The sequence below is a fragment of the Pituophis catenifer genome, unplaced genomic scaffold (assembly GCF_029215685.1).
Source record: "Pituophis catenifer annectens isolate HBS135680 unplaced genomic scaffold, rPitCat1.0.hap2 SCAF_7, whole genome shotgun sequence".
Taxonomy (NCBI): domain Eukaryota; kingdom Metazoa; phylum Chordata; class Lepidosauria; order Squamata; family Colubridae; genus Pituophis; species Pituophis catenifer.
In genome coordinates, this window is record NW_027256887.1 from 45,857,795 (window position 1) to 45,871,909 (window position 14,115).

General features: G+C 36.4%; 1 protein-coding gene across 1 annotated transcript in view; it reads left to right on the top strand.

The window, feature by feature from the left end:
• Positions 1-14,115, top strand: part of TRHDE (thyrotropin releasing hormone degrading enzyme) — a 297,113-nt gene that overhangs the window by 260,940 nt on the left and 22,058 nt on the right. Inside the window, exons 11-14 of the mRNA XM_070947338.1 lie at positions 2,190-2,323; positions 2,417-2,472; positions 10,375-10,522; positions 12,857-12,954. Coding sequence (XP_070803439.1) covers positions 2,190-2,323; positions 2,417-2,472; positions 10,375-10,522; positions 12,857-12,954 — 436 coding nt within the window. The remainder of the gene's footprint in view (positions 1-2,189; positions 2,324-2,416; positions 2,473-10,374; positions 10,523-12,856; positions 12,955-14,115) is intronic.

The following is a 14,115-nucleotide window of genomic DNA, read 5'->3' on the forward strand; positions in this document are numbered from 1 at the left end:
GGAAAAAGTATGTGAATCTTTGGACTTAATAAGTGGTTGACCCTCCTTTGGCAGCAATAACCTCAACCAAACGTTTCCTGTAGTTGCAGATCAGACCTGCACAATGATCTGGAGTAATTTTGGACCACTCCTTTTCACAAAACTGTTTCAGTGTAGCAATATTCTTGGGATGTCTGGTGTGAATCGCTCTCTTAAGGTCATGCCACAGCATTTCAATCAAGTTGAGGTCAGGACTCCAGAAGGCGTATTCTGTGCTGTTGAAGCCATTTTTTTGTTGAATTACTTGTATGCTTTGGGTCATTGTCCTGTTGCATCACCCATCCTCTGTGGAGCTTCAGTTGGTGGACAGATGGTTGTACGTTTTCCTGCAAAATGTCTTGATAAATTCTGGAATTCATTTTCCCATCAATGACAATAATCCGTCCAGGCCCTGAGGCAGCAAAGCAGGCCCAAACCATGATGCTCCCTCCATCATGTTTTACAGTGGGGATGAGGTTTTGATGTTGGTGTGCTGTACCTTTTTTTCTCCACACATAGTGTTGTGTGTGCTTCCCAAACAACTCAATTTTGGTTTCATCTGTCCACAGTATATTTTGCCAGTAGTGCTGTGGAACATCCAGGTGCTCTTTTGCAAACTTCAAACGTGCTGCAATATTTTTTTTGGACAGCAATGGCTTCCTCCGTGGTGTCCTCCCATGTACTCCATTCTTGTTTAATGTTTTCCTTATTGTAGATGTGTCAACAAAAATGTTAGCATGTGCCAGAGATTTCTGTAGGTCTTTAGCTGACACTCTAGGATTCTTCTTTACCTCATGAAGCATTCTGCGCTTTGCTCTTGCAGTCATTTTTACAGGACGACCACGCCTAAGGAGAGTAGCAACAGTGCTAAACTTTCTCCATTTGTAGACAGTCTGTCTTACCGTGGACACATGAACATCAAGGCTTTTGGAGATACTTTTGTAACCCTTTCCAACTTCATGCAAGTCAACAATTCTTGATCGTAGGTCTTCTGAGAGCTCTTTTCTGCGAGGCATGGTTCACATCAGACAGTGCTTCTTGAAATCAGTAAACCCAAAACAGGTGTGTGTTTTTAAAGGGCAGGACAGCTGTCAGCAACACATCCAATATCATCACACTGATTGGAGTCAAGGTTGGCTCACTCCTGGCTCCAATTAGCTCTTGGAGAAGTCATTAGACTACGGGCTCACATACTTTTTCCTCCCTGCACTGTGAGTGTTTACATGTTATGTTCAATTAAACCATGGCAACATCTAATGTTTGTGTAGTATTATTTTAAGCAGACTGTGTTTTTCTATTGTTGTGACTTAGATGAAGTTCAGAGCACATTTTATGACCAATTCATGCAAAACTCCACGTAATCCCAAGGGGTTCACATACTTTTTCTTGCAACTGTATACTGTGCAAATATAATCTTAATAAAAAATCATAAATATAACTTCATCTTGTTTATAATCTAGGCCTGTTGTTATATTTCAGCTTAAACTGTGATTTCTACAGTTGAACAAGCATTGATGGCTTTGCCTTTATTCCTTTTAATGTAATAAAATCATCATGAGATGAGCTTTGGCTGTTCTACTTTTGGGTGATAAATATTATTTGCGCATGCTCTGTGCAATGAAAATACTTCATTTTTACGTCCTCTGTGGAAAATTCTGAGAACTGGCTAGCACCATGGTGTGATAATGCTGCATGTCACCACTAGGGGATGCATTAGTAAAATAATATTCACTCATTCAAATTATCTTATAAAGTCTTTATCACATCTTGGCTGAATGTTAAGATTTGGTCCTAAATCCAGGTATGCTAGTTTAGAGATTAATCTGCCTAAGAACCATATTGGTATTATCCTTAAGAGAAAAATGAAGCAGATAACAGCAGATTTCAGTTTTTTTAAATCAAGGTTACATATGATAATTGCATTTTATAGCAATATATCTTGTCTTATTTATTTGCTCTGTAAATTGAGGACATTTATAGCTACCGTATATTTGACAGATTCTTTTTTAGATAGGAAAGTATAGTGACACCAACTACTCCTATAAAGAGTGGATATCTTATTTCCTATGGAATATCTTGTAGTTTTTTTCCTTCTTATGATCAGTTATTTTAAAATATAAAACATTCTGAAAAATAACTTGATTTCTCTTACCACTCTACTTTGTTTACAGAACACCACAGAATTGCATATCTTAATGGAGGTACTTGGCTGCTTGGAAACATCAATCAAGCTGGCTACTTTAGGGTTAACTATGACATTAGAAACTGGAGATTGATAATTGACCAACTAATGAGAAACCATAAAGTAAGCTCATTTCACTTTCTTGTCTGAATACATGAAACACTTCCAGTTTCTTATCATCCTAAGGTCTTCAATTTTTCTCCTCTACCCTTATAGGTAATCTCTGTCAGTAATCGTGCAGGTTTGATCGATGATGCATTCAATTTAGCCAGGTATGTTTTTCGGGAGATAATCCAGTTTAATGCATATTCCTACAGCCCTCATATATTTTCCTTCATAGTGTGGTTGTGCAGTTTGAAGTTGAAGATACTTTGAAACTCTTCCAATTTTCATCCCTTTTCTTCAAGTTTCTGTCTTTTCATGACTGAGTACAAAAAAGATTCTCAGCACTGCATTCTCTATTTCTGACTAGTAAAAACCTGAGAGTATTTCTGAATGCAGATGCTTGATTAATTTTCTTTAAGGTCAGTTTAAGTACTTTTGAGATTAATAATCTGTTCCCATTTCACTAATGAATTATTTACCTTTCAAAGTGCTTCTTGAGCAACATGTCATTTTTAGTAATAAAACTCTGAGCTTCAGTATTTTTAATGCTCTCTTACAGATAAAATGTCTTATTTGACAGTAAAAGATGCATTTATTTTCTCCCTGTCCGGAATGGTATGAATGTACATGCGGATATGAAACCAATTTTAGATGTGGCAGGTTTTGCATAACAATAATTGCAAAATAACAACTGCTAACAATTTATGAAAATAGCTATCGTAATGTTAGTGACTGAAGTTTGTATTAACCAGTAAATAAGAACCTAAACCAATTTTAGAAGTGGCAGGTTTTGCATGACAATAATTGCAATGTAACAATTACTAATACTAAATTTATGAAAATAGATGTCATAATGTTAGTGATCAAAGTTTTCAGTAACCTGTAAATAAGAACCTGAAACTTCCTAACTGAAGAGAAAACAACATAAGGGAAAAAAAGGAATGGAAATAGCATGATCAACAAAAAGGAAGCAACAAACATTAGGAGAAGCAGTAGGATTATAAGAAAGGGAGGGCTCATATACTGTAAATGGCACTATTATTGCTCAGCTTTCTTTGATCTCTACTATCATATTTTTGACAATAAAGGGAACTCACCTTAGCAGGAGAAGGGTCTTGCTGAATTAAATATTTTCCTGCCCATAGCAACCAGCCAGTTCTTTCAAGCAAGCCTGCAAGCAGGATTTATTTACTTATTAGATTTTTATCCCGCCTTTATTATTTTATAAATAAGTCAAGGTGGCAAATGTACATAACACTCCATCCTCTTTTTATTTTCCCCACAACAACACTGTCAGGTGGATTGGGCTGAGAAAAACAAACTGGGCCCAAAGTCACCCAGCCAGCTTTCATGGTAAAGCAGGACTGGAACTCATAGTCTCTTGGCTTTTAGCCTTGATTCCTTAATCACTACACCAAACTGGCTGTCTGACTTGAAAGTAATAATGCATTTCAGTGCTTTTTGCTTCTCATGAGTGTCAGTTTTCATGTCCAATAGTTGTTGATTCTTCCTTGAATCTGACGCTTTATATAAATGTGTGTTTTTATCTGTATGGAATTTCCTGCCAGTTTTATGGTAACTCATACCTTTAGGAGAAAGGGAAAAAGTATTTGATTACTTTTTTCACTCCATCCTTAAGAGATATACAAACATCAATTATATTTTTTTAATGAAGCACCTAGTTTATTTTGTCAAACTTCATTGAAGAATGTAATTACTATATTCTGTAGATATTCATTGATCATTACTCAGAAAAAAGATGCCTTCTATACTGGCACTTGGTTTGGGCAACCAAACTCTAATTTAGATACATTCTGGGAGGATGTGATTCATGACAGGATTTGACATCTCATGATTATATTCTGTTTCTCATGACCCCTGATTTACATCTTTTAGTAAATATTAATCTGTTATTATTTTACTTCATTTAATTTGCATACTGCTTAGTATGCTATCCAGAAATGTATTGCATGAAATACTTAAAAATAATAAAAGAGAACAAAGCATTATTTGTGCTGTGACTTTTTTACTCCTTTGACCTCCAGATCTTTGAATACTGGTAAAGTTAATCAAAACAGAAATTAATATTGCTTTTTAGTACAAATTTCTACTTAAAAAAAAAGTTCACTGTCATTACAATGCAACTTGAACATATATTGTCTAGGATAAGATATGTGAAGTTTTATTTTATTTTTGTATTGAAGCACAGCATATTTATTTTAAAATTCATATACTTTTTCTACATCACAAAGTATGCATTATCTTCTTAATCTGCAATTTAATGTTCTCCTAAATGTATGTTATATTAATAAAAGTATACCCTAGGGGATATTTTAAAATTCTACATAGCCTTAATTTAGTAAGCAGTTATTTCATAGCTATTTCCATTAAATGTGAACAAATTGTTTCTCAGTGAATTCTAATGCAATCAGCAGACGTAGAACTCAATTATTCTGCAATTATTGGAAATGGTGTACTTGGTAACTGTTGATTTTTATATGGCAGATTTGTCAATTTAATACATTTTTAGTTTAATACTGTTAATGTAACTTTTCATAAGTATACAATATTAATTTGCATATTAGTACATGAAGATTAAATTGCATCAATATTTCAGTTCCCTTTTTGGCAGTTTGTATTTTGCTGAATATAAGACGGAGTTTTTAGATGAGATGCTTTATGCATTCCCCTACAAGCAGGTGAATTAAACTTTCCCCAGGAAGGATGGTTTGTATACAGCAGTGGTTCTCAACCTTTTCTTTACCATGGACACCCTTTAAATACCTTTTGTGGCCAGAAACCATGGCTATGGGCCACCAAGACTTAGTCTAGGTCCTAGGTTCCTAGGATCTCCAGATACAAGGATCAAATAGCAAATGATGGAAAGATCTCTAACTAAGAGAGTCACTGTTAGTATAAATTATACCACAATAAATGGATATTGATATCTTCATACATATATGTGTATGGTTTTCTCAGAATTTTTCTTATTTTCTATTGCTGTTCATTTGTTTCTTTCACTGATGAAAAATGAATGCCACCTCACTGACTAATCAGTTTTTCTGGGGGGAAAAATGGAATCGCTTTATTGGTTGAGATTTTTAAGACAAAGTAGGAGTCCACTGGAGTAGGGCAGCCAATAAATTTAAATAAATAAATAATGCTTGTTCAGGCTTCAGTTCAAAATGTATTTTGGAACTTAGCTCATTGGAAAGGGTAGGGTATTGCTCTGCCTGCCAAGTAGGGATTTAAATAGTATTTTTCAGTTTCACTCATCTTAGCTGTATATGGGATGATTGATAGGAGCTATCCTTAAATCAGAATGATCCTTACCTTAGCTGTTTTCCATCATAGCATTTTGGATAGATGGCAAGATTGTGGAGGATATACTTGTTTGAAGTCACTGCAGTCATATTTCATTGTCATCCAAGATCTTTTTTCTGTGTTTAAGTACAGGGCAGCATTTTCTTTTATGAACAGTAAACTGATTTATTTATTTTTAATAATCACATGCCCTTTTTTTCCCTTGTCTCTCCTTTAGTTAGCTTTTCCAACTTTCCTATCCCATCATTTTAATTGTATTAGTGCTTTAAATTAGTCTTTCTTCTTAGTTCTTTATTCTCTATTACAGGTAATTCAATACCTAACATTTGTTCTGAATTTCTTTCAGTGTTTTGATAATTATAAATAATGTATTATTTGTTATCTGCCTTCCTGGGTTTTGATCTTGAAAGCAGTATCCCAGTTTGGCATTATTTAGGAATATGTGCATAATGTTTAGTTTGTGGCTAGGCAAGAAGATCTTACTCACCTTGTAGTGGCAAAGACCTAGGAGCATAGTACTCCGAGTTTAGGTGCTTATGGTCAGAAGAGTGTATAATGTGAAAATCCACAAGCTGATATATATGACAGTTTGAGTGGTTTATAACTTCATAACAATTCAATATCCTAAGTTTTATTTCCATTCTTATGAGGAAATGAAAAGAGCAGGGTGATTTTTAAATTCTGATCATAAATTAATATAAAAAGGAGCCTGCTCCAATTTTTATTAATTTTGGCAAACTTAATCTGTCACTGGTTGAGATCCAGTGGGGGATAAGCCTTCAGAGTGGATATTGGGTTGTGTGAGGAGGTGATGTGTGTTCCTGAGTGAGAGTTGGAAAGAGAGAATAAGTGGGTTGAGCACCACTTTACCAGTTAGTGAGAGAGGCCAGTTAAGGTGGAGTAGATAAATGGGAGTGGGATAAGTGGTTCAGAGGTTCTGATAGCACTAAGAACAATAACTGAATCATGTGCAAGAACAGATGGAGGGATCCTTAGTTAAGGGAGCTGGGAGGCTAGAGTTGGGGGAAAATGAATTCTCTGAAGGCAGATCAATATATTCAGTTGGGGTTTCTTTCACCTTTCTACTATTGCCCCCACCTATGGAACATCTTGCCCCTGGAGGTGAGGTTGGCCTCCACTCATCTTCTAGAACTAACATGGGGATTCAATAGTGGTACATAGTCCAGGGGTGGTTGTTTGTTTGAGGATGCTCTCCCTTTTAATATATTTCACACATATTTTTATAGTCTTCTTTTTACTTGTAAGCCACTTAAAGTAACTTACCTCTTCACGCATGTCTATTGTTCCTGGCATTTAATCCTATTCTGATTAAAAATAAAAAACAAAAGGTTATATGGGTTTCATGTGCTTATGTTTTTTCCATGCTAAAAAACAGGAGACAAAGCTCCAGTTTATCAAAATGTCATCCCAGAAGTTGCAAAAATCATGATATCATAGTTAAAAAATCCTTTCCAGGATATGGTCAATTACAGGAATTTTAGCTTTGTGGATAAATTTTCTATTAAATTAAACTTTAGAAATATTTGTGGAATGGACCTGGTATATCATATGAAAAATGCATTATGTATGCTTTTATACCTATGATATTATTGTGTTTTTCCTTACATTGCTTATTGCTTTTGTTTCTTCTTTATGGCTATGGGTTTTTCAAGTTTTTAGATTGTACTACGAATGTTTTAACTATATTATTTATACTGTGAAAGTGGCAGGGCCTTTCTTTTAAATTCTGGTGGAGTAGAAATATGACAGTGAAAGAAAGAGAGAGAAATAGAAAGATACTATAAAAAAGAGTTTAATTGCTTCAGAACAATTTATCTTCGGGGCTGATGAGGAGGAGGTAGTAGGGTAAGAATCTGTTTTCCTAATGATTTTACTTGCTGGATAAAAGCATATGAATGGACACTGCTAGCAGCAACATATTTTAATTTCATTTATTTACTATATTAAACATTTGTTTATACAACCCATCTTTATTCTTAATTGGTTGCTCCCACCACTCCTCTTCAGGGTCACTTTTTTTATTAAAGCACTTGCAAGATCAAGCGTAGAGAACAAATAGACAATAACATATACAACAATATTGCTTCACTTTTAATCCCTAGGTATCCAAATTATTAAATAAATTATTAGGCAATACAATCTATTGGGCCTTAAATAACCTATGTCTTTTGCCTCAAGCTTTGCCCATAGTAAGGCTAACTCAAAAACATTGTAATATATATTTCTCTACTTCCAAGTTTTAGAAAAGTACATAATATCCCTGTATTTAGTAGTATCTTATCCCCAGATTGGATCTCTGCCATCTATATATTACAGTTATTTACTCTGTCACAAACAAATCATTATCACATATGAAGACTCAAGAATGCACACTCAGAAACTATATACTCATCTCTCTTTTTACTGCAAGAGCAAATAAAAAACAAAAAAAAAACACAGAAGTTGGAGGAAATGTGTTTGTATTGGGAAGGAAAGAGGGAAGAAGGAAGAAAGCAACTAGATTGAGATAAGGCAAGGCAGGGCAAGGTGGAAGGAAGGAAGGAAGGAAGGAAGGAAGGAAGGAAGGAAGGAAGGAAGGAAGGAAGGAAGGAAGGAAGTTAATTTTTCTGAATACAGCTGTTTGAAGACAACAGGATTGTTTTACTGAAGTAATCAAACTTTGAAAACTTTGTTACTTCAACCTGTGCTGATTTCATAGAGATGAACATTTGGATATCTCACCTCCAATCTGTGGAAAGTCAACATATTTTTCCATCATTTTGCACACAAGGCAAAAATTCCATGTGTTCTGACCTAGGCTTCCTGATACAGTAAAAAGCACACAATTAGTCCCAAAACCCCCCCTTTTTTTATTTTAAAGTTGTGAATTCCTTTCATTCACAGCACGTGCTGAATCAACAAGAGTTTATAAATAGTCCAACAGAAGTCTGCCACAGTCCTTCAGATAAGGCTGTAAACACCCACCTTTATCTTTTTTGACAAGCTGCCAAAGATCTAATTGGCAATTATCTTGGCAAGGCCACATAGAAACACAGAGTCAAAAATGGAGCTTCAAAGTACAAACTGACACCATCCACAGTGTTGCTTCCTGCAAAGGCCCACGTGCCTTTGCTCTTCCTTTATGTCGTATGGGAGGGACCAATCATCTCCAAGCCTTACTCCCAAGTAGTCCCTTTTGTTTTAACTGTTTTTGCCTTCTGGCAGGTCTGCGCATGCACACACTAGGAACAGGCTCCCCCTGTTCCTCTGCCTCTCTGATGTCCAACTCTGGAGGCTCCGGAGCCCGCACATAACTCCCAAATGGCCCTGGCCCCATCTCTGCCTCCGATGCAGAGCCCTCATCCGAGCCTTCCCCAGACTCCAGGACTGGCCCATGTTCCTCCCCAGTTTCTCCTCACTGTCCGACTCTGCTGCCAGCTCTGCAGACTGCTGGTGGACCACAACACCAAGGCAATTCTCAGTTTTAAATAATTATCAATGTAGGTATAGAAAAACATGTAAAGTAAATATATGTATAGTAATTCAAATGTGGAAACTTCTGAATCACTTTATTTATTTATTTATTTATTTATTTATTTATTTATTTATTTATTTATTATTTTGTATACCGCCCTTCTCCCGAAAGACTCGGGGCGGTGAACAACCAGCAGATAAAATACAGAAAATACAAAAATTAAAACAATATGAAAAACCAATTAAATTAATTTGGCCCACAGTTAAAATCCATAAAATCCATAGACTTGTATCACTGAAAATGTACACCCCCATTCAGCCAGATGGACAGAATGTGTGCTTGGTAACATAGACAAAGACTGCGCTCCACTTTCTTCCCCAGTTTTTTGCTTTTCAGATTTTCTGCTGTTAGATTTATGAGGAAATAATTCAGAATGAATTAAATTCAGACTGTCCCTGGGCAATTGCACTAGTACTTGGTACTTTGTCTGAGTAGGGCAAAATCAATGTTCTGGAAACTATTTGTGAGCTCAGTTTCTGAGTGTATGTAAGCAAACCAAGCTGAGAATGCAGCTGCAAAACACATAAATGTCACTTTAAAATTGAATATGCAACTGTAATTGACTCTTTTAAATCTATTATTAAGGACAATCATTTTTAATAATATAAACATTATTTTCCAAATGACCAGCTTGAAAAATTGGTCATCATGTTATAATTTTAAGAATGTATTTTTCTCGGTATTTGTTTTAATAGTACAAATTTTAAAAAGTTATTTTTCTTCTGATACAGAAGATGTATCAGAACCTTCCTGATATTTTTATTGGTGCTACCTAATGCATTTTAAATGTATTACTTTATTATTTTGAGCAATGCCTAACATGAGGTATTTTAAAAAGGCATCTATATGATTATTACAGAAAATCATAGAGCAAGATTGAACTTCAAGCAAGTTTTCACACATAATTAGGAAATTGTAGATAATAACTAAATACATACTATTTTCTTTTTCTCACATAACATAAATAGAGCAAAGCTATTCTGGAGAGTGGACACTTATCAAATAGAAAATGTTAAAAATAATATTAACATTACTATATAACATGAAAAATGATTCTACTTTTTCAGATAGATAGATAGATAGATAGATAGATAGATAGATAGATAGATAGATAGATAGATAGATAGATAGATAGATTAGACAGACAGACAAGTCTATATTATTAGGCATTTTCCCCCAAGGAATAATTATAACAATTATCTTCATACAGGGCTGGCTATTTGCCCCAGAATATTCCACTTGAAATTATTAGATACCTGTCAAAGGAAAAGGAATTTCTACCTTGGCATGCTGCTAGCCGAGCTCTTTATCCTCTAGATAAGTTGCTGGACCGCACAGAGAACTACAATATGTTCAATGTAAGTAAAGAAAATATACATCTCTTTCTTTTTATCAATCGCTAAAGTGTTGTCCTCCCTACAAGAACACAATCACGGTGATCTCCAAGTGAGTTTAGGAGTAGGCAATTCCTTGCCCTCTAAATAATTTGGGTCCTCCTATTGAGCTTTGAAACTAGCTGTGTTAGCTATGAGTGGTAGAAGTTGACATTCACAACTATTTATTTGAATATAAATTGCATTAGATAGAAATGCACTATGCTATACACAAAACTGCATGTGCTGTTATCATTTGCAATGTCTGAATGTTCTTAAGGACAACTTTATTTAGAATACATTGCAATAGTCCAAATAGGTAGTAACTAAAGCATGATGATCATAAGCAGAGCCTTTTGATTTTGCACACCAACTTTAACTGGGTAAATGCTACAATTTCTAGAGTCAAAGTTAGGAAATCTCCAGATCCAAGGGACCTATAAATCCACAGCCACTCAGTCTTTCTAGAATTAAGCCAAAAACTATACTACCAACTCCCTGCATCCATTCACCCACAGTCTCTAAATTTTGGGAAAGAATCTTGAAATCATTATCTGGACAGTTCAGGGCAGGAATGTAAACTAAATAACATCAATGTTCTGATGATACTTAATCTCATTTCAATAGAAGACTTAAGTCAAGTGATTTCATATGAATGTTAAATAGAAATGGATAGAGCACTTAAGCACTCTGTAATGCAAGGTCTAGAGGAGGATGTCTTCCATCAACACTGCAAATCTTAGTCCCCTACTCAAATCCCTTAAGCCTTCCTTCGCATCCACAATGATCAATGGAATCAAAAGTGAATGCAAATTGCATCCAAAACCCATGTGATCAATGTCACCTCACTACTATAACCTGGTCTGAAACCTGACTCAAAAGTGTCCAGATAATCACTTTCATCCAGTGTCTAGAGCCAAAGTCTGCTTATGTCTTTTCATTTTCAATTATACAGCTTTGTAAATAAAGATTTTCCACTCTTAGACTATATTAATATAATGCAAAATATTTTTAAAATGTTATATTTTGCTTTTAACATGTTGGTGTGACAATAAGGAAATTGCAGAATGATTTATTGATGACAAAGGCATATATTATAACGGTATAGAAAGTAAAGGGTCAAAAGTAGAAAATTATCATGTTGTCATTGATTTAAAAATGCCAACAATTTAAAAGGACACTGAAAGGCAGACCTCATTAAATTGTCTAATCCTGATATGCAGCTCATATTATTCAGTATTATATCAATTGGGTGAGTCTTTGTAGTGATTTTGCCACTATACACCTATAAAGACAGTGGAGCCCATCAGTTCATCACAATATGTGGCCCAAATATGTCACTTATAAATATTTAATAATGGACTTTACTGAAACATGTACTTCCAAGTCAAGGATAGTCTGCAATAGCAAATATTTAACATGTTTAAGCACCAGGAGCTTTTCAAGTATTTTCATATTGAAATTAGAAAACTTAATCTAATGTTAAGCCCTTTCTAAAGCTAGTTATTTCAGAAAGAACTCCAGTTTCTATGAACTCTGTAGGTCAAAGGAAGCAAGAAAATTGTTTCATTTTCTATTTTCTTTCTGCAGCATTTTACACCCACTTAAATCCTCAACTGATTTAACAGTCTGACCATGAACATTAGTTTCTCTGCAGAAAGTTGTAATAGTAGTAATAAAAACAAAATTCCAAATTCCAATATTACATGCAGACCTTGTAAAGAAAAAGATGAAGCCATAGATCACATAATTAAGGAATGTGAACCCTCAAATTGATTATGAACAATGTTAAGAGTAGTCACTATGAGGCATTGGTAGCACTGCAAAAACTATAATTTCTGATTTTCCTGAATGTGATAATACAAAATCAACACACTAAAAATGATTATAATTTTTAAGAGGCGTTGATGTACAAATTGATCAATATCTAAAATATAGCACTCCATGTATAATACTAATTGAAAAGAGTAATTTTTAAGTGTGGCAATAACCAGGAATTGTGAAAAACCAATTGGAAAAAAATTAAGACCTATAAGCTAGCTGTGATACTGGGAATAGAAAGTTAAGGTAGTCTAAAACTAACTAAAATAGCCAGGAAAAAAAATCCCACTCAAATCACATCAGTTATAAAATGTGACCTTTGTCTTTTTATTCATAAAATTTAACATGCAGGAAAGGAATTTATGGATAATGTAGACTAAAGTAACTCTTTCGAAATGGAGAGGAGGCAGTCTATGATACATTTGCTTGCTTTGGACTGGATGAAACATCTGTATTGACCATGAAAATATTTAATGCAGGGACTTTTTCTCATTTCAGGAATACATTTTGAGACAAGTTGCTTCAATGTATCTGAAGCTGGGATGGCCAACAAATAATTTGGAGAAATCTTTGGTTCAAGCTTCCTACCAGCATGAGTAATTCTATTTTTTTAATTGTTGCAAAATAGCTTTAATGAACTGAATTTCCTAAACTTAATTCAAACTGGTAATCAGATTTAACTTGCCACCGTGAGAGGGTGACCTGGTCATTGCCCTCTGGGACAGCTGCCTGAGACTCTCTCCACTGTCGTGGGAGGACAGTGGAGTCCGGTTTGACCCCCGGCCGAAATGGTGGACTCTCTCCCCTGGACTTTTTTTAAACCATCATTAAGAATCCTTGGCCTCTTTCCATCTTCCCCAGACAGACTTTTGGAACCTTAAGATGTATTCATCCGCTGATCTCTTCGCACTGCGAGACTCCCCCCTCTCGCAGGCCTGGCCCTCCATGTTATTGAGGGCCTATCTTGATGACGGGTCTTGGAACCCCGAGAGATGGCATGCAGCGAAGAGGGAGTTGAGGGGTTTTCTACGTAAATTTTTAATGAAATTTTTAAGGGGTGGGAATAATGATTTTTTAAGGGGAACTGGGAGGAAGACCAAGGGGTTTGGGGGGACGAACCCACTAGGGTCAGAGCCGAGCCCGGCACAGGGGGACGGTTTGGAGGGTGCAGGTCAAGGGATTGGGGAGGGGCTGGAGGACTATCCGGAGGAGGAATTTTCCATCAGCACGGTAAATGGGAGGGGCAGATATGGCGGGAGCAGGGGACCATATCATGTGTCGGGGGCTCGCACTTGCTATCTGAGAGCAATTGCTTGCCCCGGTCCCCAAGGCTCCGCTCGGACACAAGGTGGCTTAGATACTCAGGATCTGGGCCTTCGGCTGATGCTGTGCAACACCAGGTCCGTGGTAAATAAGGCCCCCCTCATTCATGATCTTATTCAAGAGGGAGGAGCGGACCTGGCGGGTATTACAGAGACCTGGTTGGGCCCGGGGGGCGGCGTCCCTCTGGTCGAAATGTGCCCACCAGGCTTCAGAGCATTCCATCAGCCGAGGGCCCAGGGGAGGGGCGGGGGGGTGGCGGTTATTATTAACGAGGATCTGGGTCCGAGGGAGACCACTGTGCCTCAGATAGCCGGATGTGAGTCCCTCCTTGTGAGGTGGGGTCATGGGGTTCAGATGGGCTTGTTGCTTACGTACCTGGCTCCCTGCCGCGTGGCAACAGCCCTACCTGAGCTACTCGACATGATAGCCACGGT